Source organism: Electrophorus electricus, chromosome 7 (genome assembly GCF_013358815.1).
Source record: "Electrophorus electricus isolate fEleEle1 chromosome 7, fEleEle1.pri, whole genome shotgun sequence".
NCBI classification, from domain to species: domain Eukaryota; kingdom Metazoa; phylum Chordata; class Actinopteri; order Gymnotiformes; family Gymnotidae; genus Electrophorus; species Electrophorus electricus.
The window spans coordinates 10,105,654-10,131,276 of NC_049541.1; the positions used below are offsets into that span (position 1 = coordinate 10,105,654).

At 43.9% G+C, this 25,623-nt stretch overlaps 1 protein-coding gene across 3 annotated transcripts in view; it reads right to left on the minus strand.

The window, feature by feature from the left end:
- ppfia2 (PTPRF interacting protein alpha 2) overlaps positions 1 to 25,623 on the minus strand; it is a 155,994-nt gene that overhangs the window by 39,653 nt on the left and 90,718 nt on the right. For all 3 annotated transcript variants that reach the window (XM_035528095.1, XM_035528094.1, XM_035528096.1), the window contains exons 3-6: positions 16,607 to 16,708; positions 8,931 to 9,095; positions 7,568 to 7,642; positions 853 to 963 (exon numbers count right to left, since the gene is read on the minus strand). In XM_035528095.1, coding sequence (XP_035383988.1) covers positions 853 to 963; positions 7,568 to 7,642; positions 8,931 to 9,095; positions 16,607 to 16,708 — 453 coding nt within the window. The remainder of the gene's footprint in view (positions 1 to 852; positions 964 to 7,567; positions 7,643 to 8,930; positions 9,096 to 16,606; positions 16,709 to 25,623) is intronic.

A 25,623-nucleotide genomic window follows, 5' to 3' on the forward strand; every position in this document is an offset into this window, starting at 1 on the left:
GTGTGTGTGTTTGTGTTTGTGTGTGTGTGTGTACCTGTGTTTGTGTGTGTGTTCATGTACCATCGAATAGATGCAAGATACGAAAATGAGTGCTGAGATGCTATTATAAATGTGTTAGGTGTGTTAAAATTAGACCTGTAAAACTAAGCATGTGAATTACGCCTGTCAAATTCTGAACATGTTAAAAACGTACCATGTGTTGGGTGTGTTATGGCATTATCCCTGAATCTACTGTATCATGACCTTTGCTCTCACCTTTGGGGGGAGTTGGACCATGAACATAGTTTGAAGAGCCTTTCAAACTGTTGTGCTGCTCTGAACACGTGTATGCCGGGAGGTCTCTGGAATGTTCTCCTCCATTCATACTTATTTATTTTGCTTGTGAGTTCAGTTTCAAATTTCAAATGTCAAATTTCAACATCATAATAATGGTGTTCATTGCTAGACATTGCTGGAAAACTTGGTATTTGTTGTTGAAGAACAATGGTGTTCAGTGGTGTTTTTTAAGAGAATGCTAGTGTTTGTTGTTGGAGAACACAGGTGTTCTGTGGTGTTTATTAAGAGAATGTTGGTGTTTGTTGTTGGAGAACACGGGTGTTCAGTAGTGTTTTTTAAGGTGATGGTGTTTGTTGGAGAACACTGGTATTCAGTGGTGTTTTGTAGGAGAATGTTGGTGTTTGTTGTTGAAGAAAACTGGTGTTCAGTGGTGTTTTGTAGAAGAATGTTGGTGTTTGTTGTTGGAGAACACTGGTGTTCGATGTTGGTGTTGTTGGAGAACACTGGTGTTCAGAGGTGTTTTTTAAAGAGAATGTTGGTGTTTGTTGGTAGGGGTTTGAAGGCGGTAGTGTGCACCTTGCCATGGATCTTCTGCGTGGGATCAGTGTCTTCCAACAGGTCATCTGCACCTTCTCCTGATGCCACCTTCCTCTGAATGTGGGCATTCTGCTCCTGTAAGGCAACAATCTGCCCAGAGAGAGAGGGAATTAGAGAGGGATGAAGAGAAAAAGAGATGCCCTGTGTGCTCAAGATTTAGCCCCTCAGTAGGTGAGAAACCTGCTCTTGACTGTGATACAGCAATAAATAAAGGTTTACTGTTCCACGTTCTCAGTTCTAATCTAAGGGCCATCATGAGCTCTCTGCTCTTGCTCCAGGTTGTGGAACATTCCTGCTCTTTGCATATAATCAGCTGTCCCCTGCCGTACGAGCTGCATTAAGTTCCTTCTGCGTAGTAAGCAGTATTCAAAATTTCTGTGGTTTGCCTCTCACCATTTTGTACTGGCTTTAACTTATTTTATTACTTACATTTTTATTTAGTGTTGTTTTATTCTCTTAAATAACCTATCAATTTGTCCTCTATTCTGTTTACTCTTAGTCCTTTTGTATTAGCTGTTCAGCACTTTGGTCAACAGCCAAAGTGCTACATAAATAAATGAACTTGAACTCTGCAGCAGAACTTATCCTCACTCGACACTGTGGAATTCGTACACGTGCCCTGACTGACAGAAACTGAGACCAAACACCTGCAGTATAAGTCACCACACAAACAGCGTATGACAAAGGGCTAAAAGCATTGGATGTGCCAGTTTTATCAGCGCAGCAAACCGGCAAACCCCTGATGCCTCCTGCATCAGCTCCGATCGCAGCCGTAAGGACGCCAGCATGTGTGTGCATGCCTCCAACAGAAGGAACATCTGCCTTCTGTTTCAATGGTTCGTTGGAGGGTTTCCCTCGCTCTTTAACGCACGCCGAGGAGTGTAACTTAGCGCACGCTGGGGACGAGTAGCTGTTGCTGAGAAATGACTGTAATTATGCAGTACAGCAAAGTCTCCATCATATGCACACAGCCCCTGGGCCGCCCCGTGCACACGCGATGTACAATTACAGTTAGTGGCTGATAGTGACACGCTATCGTCCTTCTTGGACAGGAAACGGAGTAGGCCGCCATCGTCGCAGGAGTGACAGGTTTCCCCAGGCTTTGGGGCTCGGGTCTTGTAATTAAGTCGCTCTTCTCCAAGGACACTCCTTTGGGATGGAATATGCCGGTGCTGAAAAGGAGCCGGTTCGTATTAAATCTGACCTTCAGAGGTCGCAGGGGCTGAGTAGACTCCAATAATTCCTCACGTTCTTCAGCAAGAACGGCAGGGCAGAAGGAAAGAGCACCTCCGTTAATCAGTGATGATGTATGTGACGTGTATGTGATGTGTATGTAATGTGTATGTGATGTGTATGTGACATGTATGTGATGGTGCACGTGATGGTGTATGTGACATGTATGTGATGGTGTATGTGACATGTATGTGATGTGTATGTGACATGTATGTGATGTGTATGTGACATGTATGTGATGGTGTATGTGACATGTATGTGATGTGTATGTGACATGTATGTGATGGTGTATGTGACGTGTATGTGATGGTGTATGTGATGTGTATGTGACATGTATGTGACGTGTATGTGATGGTGTATGTGACATGTATGTGATAGTGTATGTGACATGTATGTGACGTGTATGTGATGTGTATGTGACATGTATGTGATGGTGTATGTGACATGTATGTGACGTGTATGTGATGTGTATGTGACATGTATGTGATAGTGTATGTGACGTGTATGTGATGGTGTATGTGATGTGTATGTGACATGTATGTGACGTGTATGTGATGGTGTATGTGACAGAGAATTTGACATTATGTGATGTATGTGACGTGTATGTGATGGTGTATGTGACGTGTATGTGATGGTGTATGTGATGTATATGTGATGTGTATGTGACGTATGTGACGTGTATGTGATGGTGTATGTGACGTGTATGTGATGGTGTATGTGATGTATATGTGATGTGTATGTGACGTATGTGACGTGTATGTGATGGTGTATGTGACGTGTATGTGATGGTGTATGTGGTGTATATGTGATGTGTATGTGACGTATGTGACATGTATGTGATAGTGTATGTGACGTGTATGTGATGGTGTATGTGATGTATATGTGATGTGTATGTGACGTATATGTGATAGTGTATGTGACGTGTATGTGATGGTGTATGTGATGTGTATGTGACATGTATGTGCCATGTATGTGATGGTGTATGTGATGTGTATGTGATGTATATGTGACGTGTATGTGATGCTGTATGTGCTGTGTATGTGATGTGTATGTGATGGTGTATGTGATGTGTATCTGCACATGAGCCCAACCCACATGCTGCCTTAATGATGAACAGATGGTGGACTCCTAGATGGTGGAATGAACTTTCACGTGCTGTCCAGACAGCAGAGTCCCTTGCACTCTTCAAACGCAGACTGAAGTCCAAGAATATTTAAATGACCACTGACCCTGCTCCTATATTGACTAACTGAAACTAGTACTTACTGAAGGGTATTGTTTAATACACTGATGTTGTCTAACAAACTCTAGTACTTATTGTTTATTGCACTTATCATTGTCTAAGATAGACCTTATGTATTTTGTACTAGTCATCAGCACTGATCCCTGTATTCTACAGTATTCTAGATCATTGGTATCTAGGACTCTAACCTACTGTTCTGTACTAGGATGTATTCTATGAGTAAATGACAAAGAACTTTTGTAATTCGCTCTGGATAAGCACGTCTGTTAAATGCTGTAAATGTAAATGTAAATAAAAGCCCCAATAACAGAGCTCTTCATCCTAGCATGAGCCAATAACAGAGCTCTTCATGCTAGCATCAGCCAATAACTGAGCTCTTCATCCCAGCATGAGCCAATAACAGCTCTTCATCCCAGCATGAGCAAATAACAGAGCTCTTCATCCCAGCATGAGCCAATAACAGAGCTCTTCATCCCAGCATGAGCCAATAACAGAACTCTTCATCCCATTATTTCACAAATAATAACATCTTAAAGCAAGAACGTAATGTCCTGAAACATCGGGTTGCTGATGGTTGCTGCTTGTGAGAGAGCACCTTTTTTAAAAGTGTAAAAGTGTAAGGGCTTGATTCCATCAAATCTAAAGATTTATTAAGATTTATTATCGTCTGTCTTTAAACTCGAAAATGAAGCCAGACAACTAGTATTGATGTCAGGTTCATCACTGAAAGATGAGACATGGAGATATGGAAGTCTCAGTTTTAACATCTGGTCAGAATTTCATTGCACCCATGCGCCCAGAATGCAAATGTAGTCCTTTGAAGAATATACTTTCAGTAATATATGATTTCTGTGGCTCTAGATAATAATAAACAGCTAGAACTGACCAAAGACACTGGAAGAGCACATCTAGACCGCCAGGTTACGTGACATTCCAAATACATTTGCATATTATCATTTACCGGATGGTTATGGGTGATATCTATCAGCTCCACTTCTCCAGTTAAACACTTTTCCTTTCACTAAACTAAGCCATCACTAATGTCATACCACAATGGGAGATAGTGGAAGAGACCACACACTGGTAGTGTTCTTGTGTACACCACGCCAACCGCTGAGCAACTCACACAAAGGACACACATCTACACACGCAAGAGAACACACAGCTACACATGCACACACATAAAACACACAAACACAAGCACACATGCACACACACACACACGCGCGCGCACGCACACGCATGGATGCACGCACGTGTGCATGCACACAAGAACGCACACCTACACACGTGCACGCAAACACACACACTTACACACATACACATGCACACACACACACACGCACACATAAACACACATATACACACGCGTGCACTCACACACACACGCGCATGCACACACAAAAGCAGGACATTCGCTATAGGGCGGAAATACAGCGATGAAATCTGCTGCAGCAGCCAATAACGGCGCTCAGCACACGTTTTTCTACAGGGATTCCCATGATTCCAGAAGACAAACTGCCCTCCTCCACTGCCTATGCATAGTGCCCACATAGCTAGCACGATGCCTGAAACAAATGGGGATGAATATGTTAACCCCGTTTCCAGGCAACCCCGAACCCTTCAAGAGCCCGGCCGATGGACAAAAGAAGCACGTCTGAACGTCTCAGGTCAGAACCCTCAGCCGCCAGCAGCAACATTACATTTTAATGCATTCAGAAATCGGACAGACGGCTTTTTGCACAGAACCACAGACCTGTAATGAGGCGGACTTGTGCTTGCTTCCTACCCCATGCTGTGTGCAGCCAATCAGAGAGCTCTCCTCAATTCCAGTGGGAAACTGCTCCAAATGCAGATGTTCTTTAGGGAAGTCTGAGTACAGGACTCTGCAGTGTTCAACGCCATTACAATTTTATGATTAGACTCCCCCTCCATTTACCCCACCCCTCAAGCATAAATACATGAAACGTTAAATTTATATGCAATCCAAAATCTGACTGAGGCAGGGCATAGAGGACATATGTTCAATTATACACTTAGTGCTTGCAATTGTATTTTTGACACTTTTGCAACATGACGCAGTTATGCCAATAAAGCTTTAAAAGAGGCACGGTGAGAAAGACAGGCAGAGCGAGATGGAGATCAGAGAGAGAGGAAGGGATGGGGGGCCTCGGTGAAAGAGAGTGGTGAAACAACAGACGCTTTATCTCTGGGCCTGACGCATTCCTTTAATGAGGCTGCAATTAAGGGGCTTTCTGCTTCTCGAGGCGGCGGACGCAGGACAGTGCGTGCGGTTTTGTTTTCCGCAGGATCAGAGATCAAACGCCCCCTCACACCTCCTGACTCCACAAAGAGGCTGGGCCTTCATTTCAAATGAGAGGTTTCTAGAAAGTATGAAAGTAAGCGTGGCTGCTTTGATGTCGTTCATTCCACCCCATCAAAGGGCAGGCGAGTCCGAGCCGCGAACGACACGCCAATCGCCTCCTCATGGCCCAATAGGAAACGAGAAAGGGGGCCAAAATTATATGTGATTATATTTTACAGCAGTTTATACACATTTAGGCAAGCGTAGGCTATACTGAAGCCAGACGATAAAGGTGCACTCTGACAGGTCTGATTCATGTCTGATTCATGAGCTGTAAGATCTAAGCAGTTAAGAAGCCCGATGATACGCTCGCGTCGTCGCGGTGATACAGGTGAGTTCTAAAGAAGCGATAAAACACAAAGCATCAGTACAGAACGTACAGAAGTACGTTCAGAAAAAGGCAGACGAGAGAGGAGGACGTGGGGGGAGGGTTCACGTCAGGAATGGAAGAGCAAGAAGAGATTCCCTGTGTGTGGGGGGCTGCCCACACACATATACACACACACACACGCACACACACACAAGCACAATCAGTTAACTAACTATCTCTGACGTGAAGTACCTGTTCCATGGTTTGCCTCTGACAGATAAGGAGCTGTAACTCAGGTAAGGCTGTATATTACCTGAGTGTCTATGCGTGCTGTGTTAGTGACCTAAAGTTGCACCATAACCCTCCACCTGCCCCAAACGGAGGGACTCGTTTGCTTCACCATTAAGCGGAGCAGCCCCTGCATGCTGGAGCAGTTCTTCAACTTTGGGTTTTTGTTTACAAACCGAGGCAAGCAAAAAAAAGGAAAAAACGTCATCTACAGTAGTTCATAAAAATACCATTTGAGGTGGACTATCGTTCTGTAGTCAGGTTTATTTATTCATTGTAGTAAATGCAAAGGTCAACTGAGTCAGCGTACAATGAATATCTTCAATCTCGCAAATGGTCTCCAGTAGTATTTCAGCCACTCTGGCAGGGGACACGCAGAACTGAAATGTCCTGAGAGGGCCACTGGATTCTGCATGTGAAACGAAGAATGTGCAGAAAGAACATTTACGTCTCTTCAGTGAGGAAGCCTTTTATTACTCTGAATTATTCTGATTTTTCATATTTGCAAAGCCTGAGGGTTCTTTGAGCCTTCTTTGCTAAAGTAGTAGTATGTTTAAGCAAATCTCTCCTTCACACACACACACACACACACACACACACACACACACACCCTTCCCTCCTAGTAGAACTATACAGCCTGTGGTTAAAACACTGAGACAAGCTGCTGTGTTCTGCTACTCTCAGGCGTTTACCCTCACAGCAAAGGTGACATCATCTCTCAGCACACTATCTAATAGGTCCTCACCTCCTGATTAGGTGACATCATCTCTCAGCACACTATCTAATAGGTCCTCACCTCCTGATTAGGTGACATCATCTCTCAGCACACTATCTAATAGGTCCTCACCTCCTGATTAGGTGACATCATCTCTCAGCACACTATCTAATAGGTCCTCACCTCCTGATTAGGTGACATCATCTCTCAGCACACTATCTAATAGGTCCTCACCTCCTGATTAGGTGACATCATCTCTCAGCACACTATCTAATAGGTCCTCACCTCCAGATTAGGTGACATCATCTCTCAGCACACTATCTAATAGGTCCTCACCTCCAGATTAGGTGACATCATCTCTCAGCACACTATCTAATAGGTCCTCACCTCCTGATTAGGTGACATCATCTCTCAGCACACTATCTAATAGGTCCTCACCTCCTGATTAGGTGACATCATCTCTCAGCACACTATCTAATAGGTCCTCACCTCCTGATTAGGTGACATCATCTCTCAGCACACTATCTAATAGGTCCTCACCTCCTGATTGGCAGCAGTTAGCTCCTCCTCCAAGGCCGAGACTCTTTCCAGTGACACACGCAGCCTCTCTCTCACCTAGGGGCAGAGGAAGAGGGAAAAAAAGATTCAAACTGCATAAAAATTCCCAAAATACCTTACCTTCCTTTGTTTATGTGTTCTGAACTACGGAGCTTTATTTACATACATTAACCAACCTGGGCTAAACAGCTTTCTTATCAGCTGACCAGCGTAGCTGGTTGTAGCTGAGCTGAAAAACTGTTTTGAAGGGAAAGACAGAAATACAGAGCATGCTGACTCTCCCAGCGTCGGCCTCGGTCCGACTGCCTCGGCTCAAACCCCGCTCCGGCGCCAGATGGCACGGCCCCGCCCCCTCCGGGCCTGTTAACGTTCACTTCCGCCTCTGGAGTGGCTGCAGGAGAGTTGGGCTACTCCCCGCAGGCTTGGTGGATTTACAAGAGGGTCACATGCTTGTCACCACGGCGACGGAGGAAGCACAAGAGCACTGGCACCCAGAAAATCCCACATCTCTGGAGAGCGCTCCTTCTTGCCCTCCCTCCCCTCTCACACTGTTTCTCCTGCACCTCTCCATCCCTGCTTTCTTCATTCCCCCTTTCTGTCTCTCATCACATCTTTTCCTTTTGAAAGGACGTTCCTCTGTTAGCAGGGGAATCTGGAAATTCCGTAGCCTCTGATGTTGTGTTAGTACCAAATTACTACTAAAATCTCTCTTTCTCTCTCTCTCTCTCTCTCTCTCTCTCTCTCTCTCTCTCTCTCTCTCTTTCTGAGTCCCAGCAGGAACGATTCTCTGCTCCCAGCCTCCTAGTTCCAGTGTAAAACAGAAGACAATCCATCCCCTACTGCCATGAATTATGAAGCTTTTATTTTGCGCCTCCGCTGCCGACACACACGCCTCGCTAATGGCCCTGTCCGCAGAGTGCCGCGCCATGGATTATAGCTCTCACCCTCCACCCAGGACGAAGGACGGTGAGAGGGGACGCAGAGCAGACCCCCACGACCAGACCACTTGCACACCGGCTCCAACTATCACACACCATCACCACTGTAATTTGGTCAGCAAAAGTAACTGCAGGGTTGGGGTTAGTAGCTATCAGTCCATGTTCATTTAATCAATCACGCATCTAAATATATTAAAATAATAAATCAAGTGGCAATGCTAGTCAGATCAGTCAAATTACATTACAAATTACAATACACTTTGATGGAGTTGCAAGCTGAATAGCAGTCTGATGCTGACCATGTGTTATTTACAAACGTGTAGCATTTCTAGATGAGTAGCTCTGTGAGATGTACTTCACTATGTGTGAATTTGTGAGGTGCGTTTGCCATGCCCTGTTTGGCTCACCTTTTCATCCAAAGCTTTGTGGTGCTCAAACAGTGACTTGAGGGCCTTGAGCACCTCCACCTCACTGGAGACTCCAGATGGGGACTGAGCCTGACGCTTCACCACCGTCATACGCAGGGAGCGCTCATGCCTCGACACCAGGCACTCCAGATGTTCCAGCAGCAGCTGTGGCACACGCACGCACACACACACACACACGTAGACACACACACACACACACGTAGACACACACACACACACACACACGTAGACACACACACACACACACGTAGACACACACACACACGTAGACACACACACACACACACACGTAGACACACGCACACACACACACACACACACACACGTAGACACGCACGCACACACACACGTAGACACACACACACACACGCACGCACACACACACACACGTAGACACACACACGCACGCACACACACACACACACGTAGACACACAGACACACACACACACGTAGACACACACACACGTAGACACGCACGCACACACACACACACACGTAGACACACACACACACACACACGTAGACACACACACACACACACGTAGACACGCACGCACACACACACACACGTAGACACACACACACGCACACGTAGACACACACACACACACGCACGTAGACACACACACACACACACGTAGACACGCACGCACACACACACACACGTAGACACACACACACACACACACGTAGACACACACACACACGTAGACACACACACACACGCATACACACACACACGTAGACACACAGACACACACACACACACACACGTAGACACACACACGCATACACACACACACACATAGACACACAGACACGCACGCACACACACACACACACACACGTAGACACACAGACACACACACACACACACACAGACACACACACGCATACACACACACACACGCAGACACACACACACGCATACACGCAGACACACACACACACGTTGACACACTCACACAGACACACACACAGACACACACACACGTAGACACACACACACAGACGTAGACACACACACACACACACTCACACAGACACACACACACACACACGCACACACACACACACACGTAGACACACACACATACACACACGTAGACACACAGACACACACACACACACAGACACACACACACGTAGACAAACAGACACAGACAAACACACACACACACGTAGACACACACACACACACGTAGACACACAGACACACACACACACGTAGACACAGACACAAACACACACAAGTAGACACACACACACACACACAGAGACACACACACACACGTAGACAAACAGACACAAACAGACACAAACACACACACACGTAGACACACACACACACACACGTAGACACACACACACACGTAGACACACACAGAGGGCTATATTACCGTTCTGTTATCAGTAGCAGCAGTATCATCAGTAAACACTGTTACTTTCTCAGCAGTGCATTCTGATTCATGTACAAATACTCATCCTGAGGCATGTGCTCCTGAAACCATACAAACTGTTACTTACAGTGACACATCAGAGAGACAGATGTCAGGTTGCAGCTCCAACATAGCAAAGTTTGAACAAACAGGAACGAATGAAAATCTTTTTCAGTCCCCCTATTCTGGGAGGGAAAACCTCTATGTGTAACTATATTAGCCATGATAAAATCTACTAGCAAGCTTAAAACAATAAAGCCCTCTCAACAAACTGAACCCCCTGGATCTGACACAAAGGAAATGATGGTAATGTGATCACTGCCAGGAATATTACATGGCATGCCAAGTTTATCCCTGTAGTCTCGAGGACTGACGGAGGGAAGTATAGGAAAACTGGAAAAGGTGAGGAGAATTTCGAGACGAGACCATGAACACAAAGAACACCGTGGTGTCTGTATGTTTGGAGAAAAGACACTGTATTGATTTTTTCCCCTAACATACTGCTTAGAAGTGGAGGGCACCAGTGGCTGTTTCTAGACGCCTTAATGTTTAAAGTATTTACAAATGTGGCTGCTATTGTCAAATCAAACATTCAAAAAGTCCAAAAAACTGTATGTACAGATGTGTCATTTCTGAATAACTGGACTGAAGTTTTCACTTTCCCATGCACTTTGTTTTGTGTGTGTGATATGCGTGTGCATGTGTGTGCGTGTGTGTGTGTGTGTGTGTGTGTGCTAAAAGTAATCGTTCAGCCAGACCAACACTAATGTACCCATAGAATAATCAGGGGTATCTGAGCTATTAAAGATGCAATGCCTAAATGTAATTAAAGGCCAGATGGTACGTCCTCAGGACTCAGACTGCTCTACTGCAGATCTTTGTGACAGAACTCATTCAGAGTCTGAAAGCAGAAGGAACCAAGGACATCTACATCCTGTTAGGAACTGAACTTTCTCAGGCTTTAGACTCATAGCTGTTGACCAATGTTATTATCCTTAATGAAAACAACAACGAAAATGAAAATGAGCAATGAAAATATTCTTACGGAATTTACCATAACAGAGTAACAGAGTACATTTTTTAAAAAATACAAAAATTTAATCAAAACTATAATGGGCACTACACCACAAAAAGTAAATAGAATTACATTTAAATAATGCATTAGTTTTCGTATTTTAGCTAAGACATTTATAAGTGCTTTAGAGAAATGCCCAGGAGATGGCGATGTGGCCTCACATCCTTTTGAGGGCATGCATCAACGTCACTTTTCTGTTGGTGTGCTCCTCCTCAGGTGGACCGAGTGGCAAAACATTCTGCAACATGGCTGCGTTTATTAGCGAAACTAAAATGAAAAAACACAATTATCTGACAATGATACATGTGAATTATGATGAACTCATGGTTCATGGACACGACATGTGGCCAGGAATCGGGTTTGATGACATTTATATTCAACCTTACGTCATTCCAACCTCACACAAAGCCTGCAAATGCCTTGACGCTTGGCCATACGACAAGGCAGGATGTTTCTGGTTGTATGTGGACAGGTTTGTACAGATGTTTGGATATTATTACTACTTTCATTGGGAAAACTAAACTTGCTCGGCCTACTTTGTTCAGAGTTAACAGTGCTACTCATTAACATTAGCAATATATTTGTGTAGGTACAGCCTCTCATCTGATGTTACCATCAAATGCAATATATAAAATAAACCTAAATTGCGGTCAGTGTGACCTTTAGCTAATGCTTCTCCATTACAAGTATAGCTTACAAATCTACAAAGTTAGCAGGCTAGCTGTATAAACTGGGTTTGTCCTGACAGCAGGCATGCCTTTTCTTTAACATTCAGTGGTCTGTTAATTTATAGCTTGTTCATATTTTAGTAGTTTTTTGGGTTTTTCACAGCTTTCACACTAAATGCTAACGGTGCCACTCAGTGGGCTTGACTGCAGTGACTCTCACCAACAGTGACGTCACGTGCATACTCTCTTTCCCAGTCGTAAGACAGCCAAGATCCTTGTTGCCAGGAAACTCATTTTAGAGTTTATATATATTATACACGTTGAATGTATTATAAATTGTCAGGTTGCTTGTTATCACACCTTGCACAACAAATATTTGAAAATAAAACTAGGAAAAACTAAAAGTATCTTTTTTAAGAAAAAAACTATTTACACATCTAAAAATGAACTAAAACTAAACTGAAATAAACTAACAAAATAACAGATAAATAAATTTAGAATCTAATGAAACTGAAAAGTGGATGAGTGGCCGGTTTCTTTAAACTGAATCACCTTCAAAGATGAAAAATGGGCTGTTAATTTCTTTTTACTTTTTTACTGTTCTATTTTCTGATGTTGTTTTAACTTAATGAGATGAAATCCGTAAAATAGCAATTTCACAGCTGGCAAACTCTGCCTGTCCCCCGACATATTTAAAGTGATTCAGTCCTACTATATTTGAAATATAATATAAATGTCCTGAAGAAATATCGATTTGTTTCTGGTGTTTGTTCCTATAATAAACTTGAAACTAACAAGAACTCCCAATAAGCAGTTGTCACGTTCAACCATCCGTGGTGTCGTGGTTGCCACGGCAGTGCCACCATGTTTGTTTACTTCCTGGTTTTGATTTCCTGTTGTTTCCTTGTTCTTGCTTCTGGTTCCACCCTCCCCCCAGTTAGTTCTATTACCTACCAGTTGCTGTAATCACCTGTATTGTGTTAGTCCTCATTACTCTCTGTATATAAACCCCATGTGGGTGTTCTCAGTCTTTGTGAAGTCTCGACAACCTGTGTTATTATTCTGCCGTTTGTTAATCTCCGCCTGTGTTCTGGGTTACTCTCTGCCTGTTCCCTGTTTGTTTTGGTTTCCATCATGGACTGCTTTTCTGGATTAAGACTTTGACTTACGTACTTTGGCTTCTGACTGTGGACTCAGCGTGTTGTTTAATAAAGCTGCATTCGTCTTACTACGTCTGTACGTGCTCGGAACAGGACAAGACTTGTGCTCAAATACTATGTGAGGCGATATACATTGCAGCAGGAGTATACCGAAATGCTCACATTCTTAACTGAACAGAGAGATTGTCGTTAATACCTCATCCGCAAAAAGGCCAAAATACCTCGGAGACTAAGTAATAGCTCTGTCAAACTAAAATGGTCTGATCTGCAGCGCCTTTCTTGTAAGAAGAAAAGAGGAATTGCAGACAACAAAATCGCTTTGCTAAATGCTAAATGCTCACCGCGCCACCGTGGGTAGAGGGTTTTCTGAAAATGGCTATGTTTATTAGCTCATGGACGCACCATTATTCTGAATCACCTTCCCCTCCTCACTCCTGTCTGTAAAAAGACATTCTTGATCCTTCACCTCGCATGTGTATGAAGGGAGAAATGTTACTTTAGTTATATGGCTCCCTGTAGCATCTGGTTGTTCAGTGTTCCAGCAGCAAAACGCCACCTGGCCTGTAGTCTGATTCCTCTTATGCTGTTGATGCTTTTGCCTCTTCTGTTAAGTTGACTGTTTTACACTTTGTGCTGAACTCGTGTTCAGACTGCATATGGACCCACTGACGTCTGCTCCTGAAACCAGGCGCAGCAGATTAAATACTTTTAGAACATCTACAGAAGACGATGAGGGAAATGACCCAAATCTGATTTTTAAAATCTTTTACATGGTTCGCCAGATATGGTTTGTAGTGTTAGAAATGCGAGATGCGCTGTGTGGGGTGACGATCGGCCAATTTTGCAGCTGTGCACCACCTCTGGGTACCTCGGCCCAGGTGGCTAAACTGCTCTCTTTAACGCCCTCCCCCTGACTAAAACAAGCCTGTTACGGCAAGCCTCCGGTTCACACATGGGAAGGGGATGGTTTGGTCAGCTTTGGAAAGAAAGAGGATTCTTAACCTCGACCAAGCATCGCCATGGCGACTACGGATGCTGAACTAGTGCGACACCTTATTGGATGCTGTTGCAGCACCTCAGGTGTGAACATCTCAGGTCCTGACCAGACATCAGTTTAATCTTGTGTCAACATGGAGCCTGCGCAAAAGAAGAAGTGACAGTGCTAGCAGAACAAGGTGCTAGCGTGACCGAGTTTGTGGGTTTGGTTCCCAGGGGGCACACAAACCTTCTCATAGTGGTGGAGTGGTAACCAGAGAGTGGGGGGAAAGGGTCTTTCTTTTACACTGAGAAATACATAAATTGTCAGTAGCACAATCAAAGGAAAGAGCCAGAGCCACAATTCTCTGAAATGTTGTTGCCGGCAGGACTGTTCTGAAATCAAATGCTGCATTTCCCTGATCACCCTCTATTATCAATCCTGATGGAAAAATGGAAGATGTAACAGTGTTTCCGAATTGCTGGGAGAGCGGAACAAAGAAAAAGTGGACAGCAGGGCTGAACCACACAAGCCGAAACACAGGTGAAAAGGTTCAGTGCCTCGTTACGCTCTCTAGCCGTGACGTCTCCGGCCCTTCTGTCAGGGCTGAGTTTTCATTCAGTGGCCGAGAGACTTGCAGGCAGCCCAGTTTAGCCACTCTGCTTCTGGTTTCTGCGAGGGAGAGTGATGCTAAGGGGGACTTCGTCGCCACCGGTAAAGGAGGGGCGTTAAGTTCCATCAGCTTTAGCCTCTCTGTCACCCAGGAGGGATATCGGGTTCAACGGCTACAGGCACCATGTTAGGGGAGGAAAGGGAGACTTCATCTCAACGAGGCTCCTTCTGGCAGTGTAATGATAGCTAGCATGGGCTAAATCATAGACCTTGTAAATGTCACCAAGGCTCTGCTGTTAGATGACTTAGCCTAACACAAGTGACATATACACTGCGTGTCCTCCCACGAGCGAACGGATCAGCAAGACGCTAACTGCTCTCAGTCTGGGAAGGCCAGGTTCAGGGTCTGAGCGGGGGGTGGACCCTGAGGTTGGTATGGGCCCTCAGCCTGATCTTCTGTGTGATGTGCCACTCTAGCAGGCCACAGTACTGGATGCAATTTTCTATTAGAGTGTCTTGGGGAACTCAGGAGGAGGAGGAGACAATGGGATGGTTGTCTTTAAAACCAATGCTATAGTACATTACAACTATTCAATTTAATAGAATACTATACTTCATAACTCTGTTACTAAACTAAGTGCGTTATTAATAAATGGATTAATAGGCTGCTCGAATGAACAGTGTGTGAAACATCAATATCTCATACAGGGGCAAAGACACTTCTTTGAGGTTGTATGCTTAGCAATGATTACCATTCCTGCATTATAAATAAGTTCCTGCATTATAGATAAGCACTTTGAGCTGGTGTACTACAGTAAGAGTCCTCTCCACCTTCGTGTGCTCAGTGGTAATAACAGGCATGTTCTAGCTCCAGGGAGGCCATTTCACTGCTGAGATTTGTGCAGGACTACGAGTGTTAATGGGCTGTTGTAGCATAACCAAGAAAATGACCTGAATGGTATGTTGTTTATTATGATGTTATTTTTAATCACTCCCACTTTGTCTCCTCTCCTCTCCTCGTGATTAAATATTTTAACTCGTTAAGACCCCACTTTTTCTTGTTCACCTGCTCCTCTACTCGCGATCCCTCTCGTCTCATTTCGCTTTCTCTCTGGTCTCCAGCCTCTTATCCCCTCCGCAACTGAGATATTGTCTGGCATCTTTGACTATGTCCTTTAATACCCTCCTGGGCGCCTGGGCGTCGGTGCAGTGCAGGGGAACGGGGGTTAATTGAGTTGTGGGGAGAAGGTTCAAGCGATGTGTTCTGTTCGCCATCGGACTCGCCGAAGCCCGGATGGGAACAGTGGTGACCCGGAGGTGAAAATGAGGTGAGAATGATTGTCCTCTCTCTTTCACTCTGTCTTTCTCTGTCACTCTCTCTCTCTCTCGCCCCTTTCTCTGCTCTGAGACAGAGGTGTAAAACACTTGAACTCTAAAACTCTGGATCTCTTTTGACAGACGGTCTGTATTGGATGGGCGTTCAGGTATTTGCGATCATATGGAAACCATTTTTAGCACACTTCCAGACCAATGCTGCTGTTCCCAGATGAATTCTCCACCTCATTCTCAATATATTTGTAAATCGTGTTTCTGCAACCCCTCCACGGCCTTGCTAGGTAGAATAATCAGCATCTGACAAGCCATTAACAGTGACGGTCACCTTTGGCCATACTCGGGATCTAGAACATGTTTATATGGTCAGGGTGCGGTTTTGTCCACTCACCCTGGTGTTGTTCCTCTCAGCCTTCAGCTCTGAGATCTCCTCTTCCTTCTCCAGCAGCTGCTCGCGGCAGGCGTTCAGTTCCTTCGTCAGGGCTGCAAACTCCTGCGCAGCACAAAGCAACAGTTTTAGCATCATGTTAACGCTGATGAGGGTTGTGCTTACTTTTAGCAGGGTGCAGTATTCGATGCCGAACCGAGACCGTCACTTGATGACGCCCTTAAATTTGCTTGTAGAAGAGCTTTTCACTTTTCAGGTTGGGTCACAGTGATCCAGCATTTTCCATTAAACACCAGCATGTGCCACCAAATGCCAGCATTCTCCACGAAACACCAGCATGGGACACCAAACACCGGCACTGTCCATTAAACACCAGCATATGACACCAAACACCAGCATTCCCCATTAAGCACTGCGCGTTTGCACTTTAATTGCCTCTATGAGCCTGACTGACAAACTGCAGGCACTTTTAGATATTAAAAACGCTTGAGTCAGAACCTTCTGAGGCTTGGTTTTATACTTGGTTCAGCTCCGGTGTATGTACTGGGCATTAACATCTATTGTGGCTAAACCAGAGCAGAGCAACGCAACACATTCACTCACGGAGAGATTTCTGGAGTTAGAATAAATTATGGAATCATTTTACAATTCAGTGCCTCTTGCCAACAGTGCAACACAAACCACCCCTACATACACACACACACACACAGACACACACACAAACACACACACACACAGACACACACACACACACACACAAACACACACACACACACCCACACAAATGCCTCTTTGTTGCACACACACACACAATTGCCTCTTTGTTGCCCACACATACACACACACACAAAAAAAAATCGGCCTGTTCCCCTGCTCTCAACAGATGGATAATTGATAGGAGGGAGATATAAATGTCATGGAGGTGGAGGCCAATTAGTGGCGCAGGTCCGGCATGGCTACTCCAGGCCCAGAAGCACAGCCACTCAGTGGCCACATCAGAGACCTTGCAACCTACACAAACAAACTCCAGCCAGTAAACCCCATCACCGCCTAATACACTATGTCCACCCATCTCCATTACCATGCGGTTGGAGCATTTTAGGCTAGGCAGGGTCTAAATACAGTTAAACAGACTGATGGAATACAAACAAATAAACAACAATAAACAACAACAACAACAACAAAACCCTTTCTCAAGGAGATTTTCATTAAAAAAAAGAATGAAGACGGTATGATACTTTAAAGCTGAGTTCTGCCAGACAGCCATACTGTCACGCCGCCCAAGCTCCAAGCGCACTACAACACACTTTTGTCAAGTGAACACCTACTGAGTGCGACCATAACTCGATACGCTGTTTACAGTTAAAGATATTTGTATTACAATTGTACAATTGTACTGATACATAATTGTTATCTACTACAAGCAAATACATAAATCCTCAAAAACAACAAATGCGATAAATTAGCCGCGCATAAGTGAGCCGAGTGAAGTCCAAGATAAAATGAATATTCCTAAGCACAAGCCATCCTAGCCATCCAGCCAAAGGAGAGTGGTCGTGGGTAACGTGTAGAACATAGGGTCTCCGTGCCTTTGCTACATTAAGCAAACAACCTTTAGCGCACATGGGGGAGAGGGGGTGATTCAAATACTAACGCTTCAGTCTCGTCAGGCCGTAATAAAGCTCTCTCAGGGAGGACAGGGCACAGAGGGTGAGCTGAAATCAAACCACGCACTCCCCTGCTCACAAGCATGTCTGCCCAGTGTGAGTGACAGGTGAAGGCTGGAGCCAGTACTGAGTGCTGCAGGAGTTGAGAACTCAATAAGGGCTCCTGCCTGCTCCTGTGTGCTCCTGCCTGCTCCTGTGTGCTCCTGCCTGCTCCTGTGTGCTCCTGCGTGCTCCTTCAGCGAACACGCTCTCCCCAGCTGGCGCAGGGCCGAGTCGGAACACAAAGAGCTTATCATGATGAACAGGACCCTGCAATATCACTGCCATTGATTCCCCCATTGCCATTGAGTCTCAATCCCGGAGTGTCTGGAGTCTCAGTCCCGGATTGTCTGGGAGCCTGGTGCCCGGTGGGTCTTGAAAAGCAATTAGGAAGACCAAAAGAATACAAAAACCAACATAAACGGAGCAACTACAGAGACAGAGTTCACTGAAATGACTTAACAACCCAGAGGCGAACAATAACTGACAAATGGGAAGTGAAAACATTGGGTATAAACACATATCAATACACCAGGAACAGCTGAACCACATAAACAAGGAGAGGGGAACAGACCAACACACAGGTGAGTATACCGGGGTGTGGGGATGGCACAGGATACAGGGAGGAGATGAAAGAAAAACAACACACACACACACACACACACACACACACACACACACACACACACACACACACACACACACACACACACACAGTGAGCAACACTCTCCATTTGAGCCCTGCAGGATTCAGAGTCACCCAGAATCAAGGCTTTCTGTTCTGCCTCAATGTAGGTCACCGCAGGTCAAAGATCACGCACCCCCGGCGTCTCGTTAGTGCGTAGGCGGGCCTCGTTGGCGACAGGGAGCACAACACATACTGGCTTGTCTTCTCCTGCAGTCCTGAGCGTATTATGCCAGTTCCAACACCATGCTGCTAGTACCAGCTAAAGGCCATCATCACTGCTGAGAATGAGTCAGAGGGCCCAAACCTACTGATACAGAACACACACACACACAGACTCAAATGCAGTGTGACAGTAGGGTCCATCACGTCTGGGTATACTTATCCAACAGGAGACTCGGGCGATATCAGCAATTATAATTCACGCTGTTTTTATGGTCTATAACCAGTCACGGTGAGAATCCCCTTGACAGCTAAAGAGTGAAATAAGACGTACTGAGATCCAGTGAAGGTGACGATGGCCACAGCTAAGACGCTTCAATTTAAAACCAGTTCTCCAGATATGGTGATGAGACCACCAGCGCCCACAGAACTTGGTTTAGAGGTGAGTCTGATCCCAGTTGATGACTCCTGCCACTGAACCGTCGAGCCCCTGAGCCCCCAATCCCAAGATGCCCTAGAGCCCGCGTCCACCTCCGGAGATCGACCCTAGTTATGCAACACCTGCTATAGGCAGTCTTCCTGTAACTGGCCAGCACGAGGTGGTCAAAAATATGAATATTCATGCACTCAGGTGAGCTACATCCTCAATGTACCTTGTGACTAAGTTGCTTTGAAGAAAAAATGTACAGTGTGTGTTACAAACGAGATTGACCCTACAAAGGAACGGTCTGTGAGCCCCGTGGCCTCTGCAGTGAGTGCTGCTGGCATCCACTCTGCGCGCGCTAGTCGGGGCGCTAATTAAAAAAGCGTTGATTAGGACGGAGGTGAGCAGCGCAGAGGTGAGAGAGGGAACAGGAAACAGAATTACCACCTGTTCCACGCTGTTTCAAGCAGTGCTGGCAGGAGCGTGATAGGAGGCAGAAGAACTGGATGGATTTGTCGAGCTTTTGTTCTGGACTGACTGCTGTCCCTCTGCTGTCCTGGGGTCAGTGACGTCGAGCAGAAATCAGCCTTTGCCCAGTGATAGCCAATCACCGCTGCTGATCTGCAATCAACCGCTGCGTCCACTATTCTACCATCACCAGCCCTGACTGTAGGCCTGGTTCCAACCTGACCACTTAGATCAAACTTACTGGAGCTGTTGGGTTCTATATCTAAATGCTATTGTAAGAATTGTTTTAAATAAAGAGGGTGTGAGTTGACACTGACAAGATAAAATACATATTAAAACGTTCACTTCACAGGGGTTCACCTTCAACGTACCACTGCTGACAGGCACTACTGACAGGCCTTCAAAGTCTCTCAGACAAGATGCTAACCCTGAAATACCCAAATTCCCATCATATTTCATTACTGGAGGCTCAAATTGAAAATATCCTCAGTGTAGAGCAAGAAAAGTGAATGGCAAAATCTGCCACTTGTGAGGAAGACAGAGGAAGACACTGCCAACTTGTGAGCTTCTCCAGAAGAGACGGCATCTTAGGTCAGGGTGCGTGGGTTTGAAATTTCCCTTTTGAGATACTTCTAGGACAAGGCATGATACGAGTTCTCAAAGTCCCAGTGAGAATCGTCCCTCATTCAAAATAATGAATCCATTTTTGAAGAGAAAAGTAGAAAGTAAAATGAGATCCTTTCAGAGGTGCCTTGCGAGTGTTTTAAGAACAGTGTAAGGGAATGGTGGGCAGATAAATAAACAAACAAACACCCAGAATGTTTTGGACTTGAGATCAAACGCCTGGAGGACGAACGCTGACCTTCAAACGCCCCCTCTACATCTTTGTAACAGTCATGTAAGGTAGTACAGTAACAGGCCACAATGCAGAGGCCTACCATCGCAAAACTGGTGAAATCCCAGAAAAACAGGCTTTCAACATCACAAAAATAGCTTAGTCACAATGCATCAATGTCAAGGTGGTTAACATAGTACATTTTCAAATGTTAGATTAGACTATATAAACTATTAGATTATATTAGACATACAATAATATTTATTAAATATGTATTGCTTTTTTAGCCAAAATTTCTGTTGGTGAATTTCAAATGCAAAAAACAACTAAACCCAGACTATAAAGCTTAGGGCATTTTTATTGTCTACATGTCACAATCGTGTAAATGTTTTCAGTTTATTTTTATCTGTATTGTATCAAAAACAATTGAACTGAACAAAGATTTCATGATATATTGACTCATTTCTAGAGGATCTACATCAAGCTGAGTCATTGTGAGGTTGCAGATGTGCATCCCTGTGTACGGGGGAGCGCTCCCATACGTATCCATGCTTCACTAACCCTAACCCTAACCATCTTTAATCTTTAATCACCGCTTCTAAAGCTTATTTTAAACCTTGACCCATGGGACATGGAAAAACTACAGCTTAAAATGTCATAAAAAATATATACTTAAAAAAAAAATAATAATAATAATAATTTTTAAAAAAGGGGAAAAAAGCCATTTAAAACTTTACAGAAGTAATCTGAATCATGGGATTCACATAATTTTACAAATGATCTACATTAAAATCTAAGAATAAATAATATATTATTGATTTAAGGAAAGACCCAATATTCTCATCTTTCCTGACAATGACTTAAAGGCTGATGATTCATACGGTGGATTATTATAAATACTCAAAGACAACCACTGATAAAAAATACCTTTTAAAGCCAACATGGAGGCAGCTGGAGAAAAGAGCCATCAGCCACGTATTCTTATTGGACACTAGTTTTATAGGTTCTCGTTGACAACAGGTCAACATTCTCTATACCTCACTGGTTTGGAATTTTAAGAGTATACAGTTTTCATCCGGTTGTAAAACTGGCTAATAAAGTGACGGGTGAACAGTTATTCGAGAGTGATTTCTGAGCTCCAGGTTTGAAAGGCTACATTTACTGTTGCTCTAAATGTTTTATGAGAAGAATTTCATAGGATATGTCGGATACCTAGGACAAACTAGAAAAGAAAAAATCCAAAAAATATGTTTCTCATCCAGGTTTCTTTTTAAATTATCAGTGTGATGTGATTTTACTGTTTGTTATTGGCACTGTTTTGTATTGTTGTAATGTTTATAGGGCACTGTTGTATTGTTGTGAGACAGTGCTGCCTAGTGAGGCAGTAAATTGGTAGTATAGTAGAAGTAAAGTAGTAGTGCAGTAGTATGTACAGTAAACGTAGTACAGGAGTAGTACAGTAGTAGTGCAGTAGTATGTACAGTAAAAGTAGTAGTGCAGTAGTAGTGCAGTAGTAGTACAGTAGTATGTACAGTAAAAGTAGTAGTACAGTAGTAGTGCAGTAGTAGTACAGTAGTAGTGCAGTAGAAGTACAGTAATAGTGCAGTAGTATGTACAGCAAAAGTAGTGCAGTAGTAGTGCAGTAGTAGTACAGTAGTAGTGTAGTAGTAGTGCAGTAGTATGTACAGTAAAAGTAGTGCAGTAGTAGTGCAGTAGTAGTACAGTAGTAGTGCAGTAGAAGTACAGTAGTAGTGTAGTAGTAGTGCAGTAGTATGTACAGTAAAAGTAGTGCAGTAGTAGTACAGTAGTAGTGCAGTAGTATGTACAGTAAAAGTAGTGCAGTAGTAGTACAGTAGTAATGCAGTAGAAGTACAGTAGTAGTGCAGTAGTAGTGCAGTAGTATGTACAGTAAAAGTAGTGCAGTAGTAGTGCAGTAGTAGTACAGTAGTAGTGTAGTAGTAGTGCATTAGTATGTACAGTAAAAGTAGTGCAGTAGTAGTACAGTAGTATGTACAGTAAAAGTAGTAGTACAGTAGTAGTGCAGTAGTAGTACCGTAGTAGTGCAGTAGTAGTAAAGTAGTAGTACAATAGTAGTGGAGCAGTAGTACAGTAGTAGTGCAGTAGTAGTAAAGTGTGCTCAACAATCCTGGCATGCTTGTTCATGATTCCTGCCTTCATTAATTCTTCAGTGACCTCTCTACCTTCATTTCAGTTTCACTGGGGATTTTTAGGTTCAGAATTGAACTATGATGGTTCAGACAGCTTCATCTAGTTGAACTGGTGCCCCAGTAAACCTGCGTGCTGTTAATTGTCCACCTCGTTCGGGTTACACATGGGAACCATAATCCAGCATCACATTCAGCACCTGATTTAGCTTCTGGTTACTTGTTGCATCACTCTGTCAGCTACATAACTCACACATCACTCTGTCAGCTACATAGCACACACATCACTATGTCAGCTACATAACACACACATCACTCTGTCAGCTACATAACTCACACTTCACTCTGTCAGCTACATAACACACACATTACTCTGTCAGCTACATAACTCACACTTCACTCTTTCAGCTACATAACAGACACATCACTCTGTCCGCTAAATAACTCACACTTCACTGTCAGCTACATAACACACGCATCAATCTGTCAGCTACATAACACACACTTTGTCAGCTACATAACACACACATTACTCTGTCAGCTACATAACACACACATCACTCTGTCCGCTACATAACTCACACTTCACTGTCAGCTACATAACACACACATTACTCTGTCAGCTACATAACACACACATCACTCTGTCAGCTACATAACTCACACATCACTCTGTCAGCTACATAACACACACATTACTCTGTCAGCTACATAACACACACATCACTCTGTCAGTTACATAACTCACACATCACTTTACTCTGTCAGCTACACAACTCACACTTTACTCTGTCAGCTACATAACTCACACCACTCTGTCAGCTACATAACACACACATCACTGTCAGCTACATAACACACACTTCACTCTGTCAGCTACATAACTCACACTTTACTCTGTCAGCTACATAACTCACACATCACTCTATCAGCTACATAACTCACGGCAGACTGGAGGAGAAAGGCATGTAATGGAGACCAGAGCTCACAGTCAGACTCAGCACATTGCATTTCCTCAGTTTTAAATATTCAGGAAGGTCATCTATGACTGTTAGCAGATCCTCTCTTTCCAAACACCATGGATACAGAGTACTCACAGAAAATTAAGGTTAAAAAAGGCTCCTGTGATGTATTATCGATTCAATTATGAATTCAGTTATCATTTCAGGGATGGTGTTGTGAACACAACATTATTTGAAACAGAGTAATGAATAGTGTGATTTGGATTAATAAATAGAAAATTTTTAAAAATGTACCAGTGTAATTTAAACGAGATTCATTCTACTAAAACAGATATAAATCCATATTTATTGCCAAGAATGAACCTATCAACCTTCAGTTGACTGAATCTCAATGTCTCTCTCTGTCTATCTCCCCCCCCCCCCACACACACACGGCCATTGTTACTGGTTCAGGAGCTCAGTACAGCCAATTTACTCTGACCTTTTGGCTCCTGCACTGAGAGGGGTCAGTGCCCTACACCGTCCCTCCGCCCGAGGCTCAGGGCATAAATCTGGAGAAAGGCAAGTACAGCCTGAAGCGCAGGGATGTCCTTTCCTGTGCCTCACTCTCAGCTAACTCTCACACCATCTCACAGCCTCATGCAACATCTGCAAACTGCTCTCCCACTAGGGCTGTTTGATGTGACATACATTGTGTGATGACAGAAAAATTACACTGTATCATTTAATTCGCCGTGTCGCAAAACACACATATTTACAGCAATATTTTCCATCATTTGGATGACGCCGACACATGGATGTTATGCTGAATGACAAACTCATGAACCATGAACGCATTAACAGGTTTAATAAACAGAGAAAAGAACTAAGGGATGCAATGAACAGACAAAACAAAACAATGAGACAAAGATAACAATGGTGTACCGAACACAAAAAAACGAGGCTACGACGATGTTCAGAAATAAACAGAAACTACAACAACAATCGGACATTTACAATTGGGAAAATAATTATTTGATCCCCTGCTGATTTTGTAAGTTTACCCCCTTACAAAGACATGAACAGTACATAATTTTCATGGTAGGTTTATTTTAACAGAGATATTTCTCTGTTTATTTCTTTAACAAAGAAATCCAAAATAAAAACTTTAAATAAAGGTTATAAATTAATTTGTATTTGATTGAGTGAAATAAGTATTTGATCCCCTACCAACCAGCAAGAAAGCTGACCCCCACAGACCGGTCATGTGCCCATGAGGCACACAAATTAGTTCTGTCCCTTTAAGAAAGTACTCAATCTCACTTCGTTGTGTGTATAAAAGACACCTGTCTCTTCCATTCAAACCTCGCGACCACCATGGGTAAGACCAAAGAGCTGTCAAAGGACGTCACGGACAAGATTGTAGACCTGCACAAGGCTGGAATGGGCTACAAGAACATCAGCAAGAAGCTTGGTGAGAAAGAGACCACTGTTGGCACAAAAATTCGAAAATGGAAGAAATACAAGTAACAGTCATTCGCCCTCGCCCTGGAGCTCCATGCAAGATCTCACCTCATGGGGTAAGGATTATTCTGAGAATGTGAGGTGTCCACTCAGAATTACATGGGAGGAGC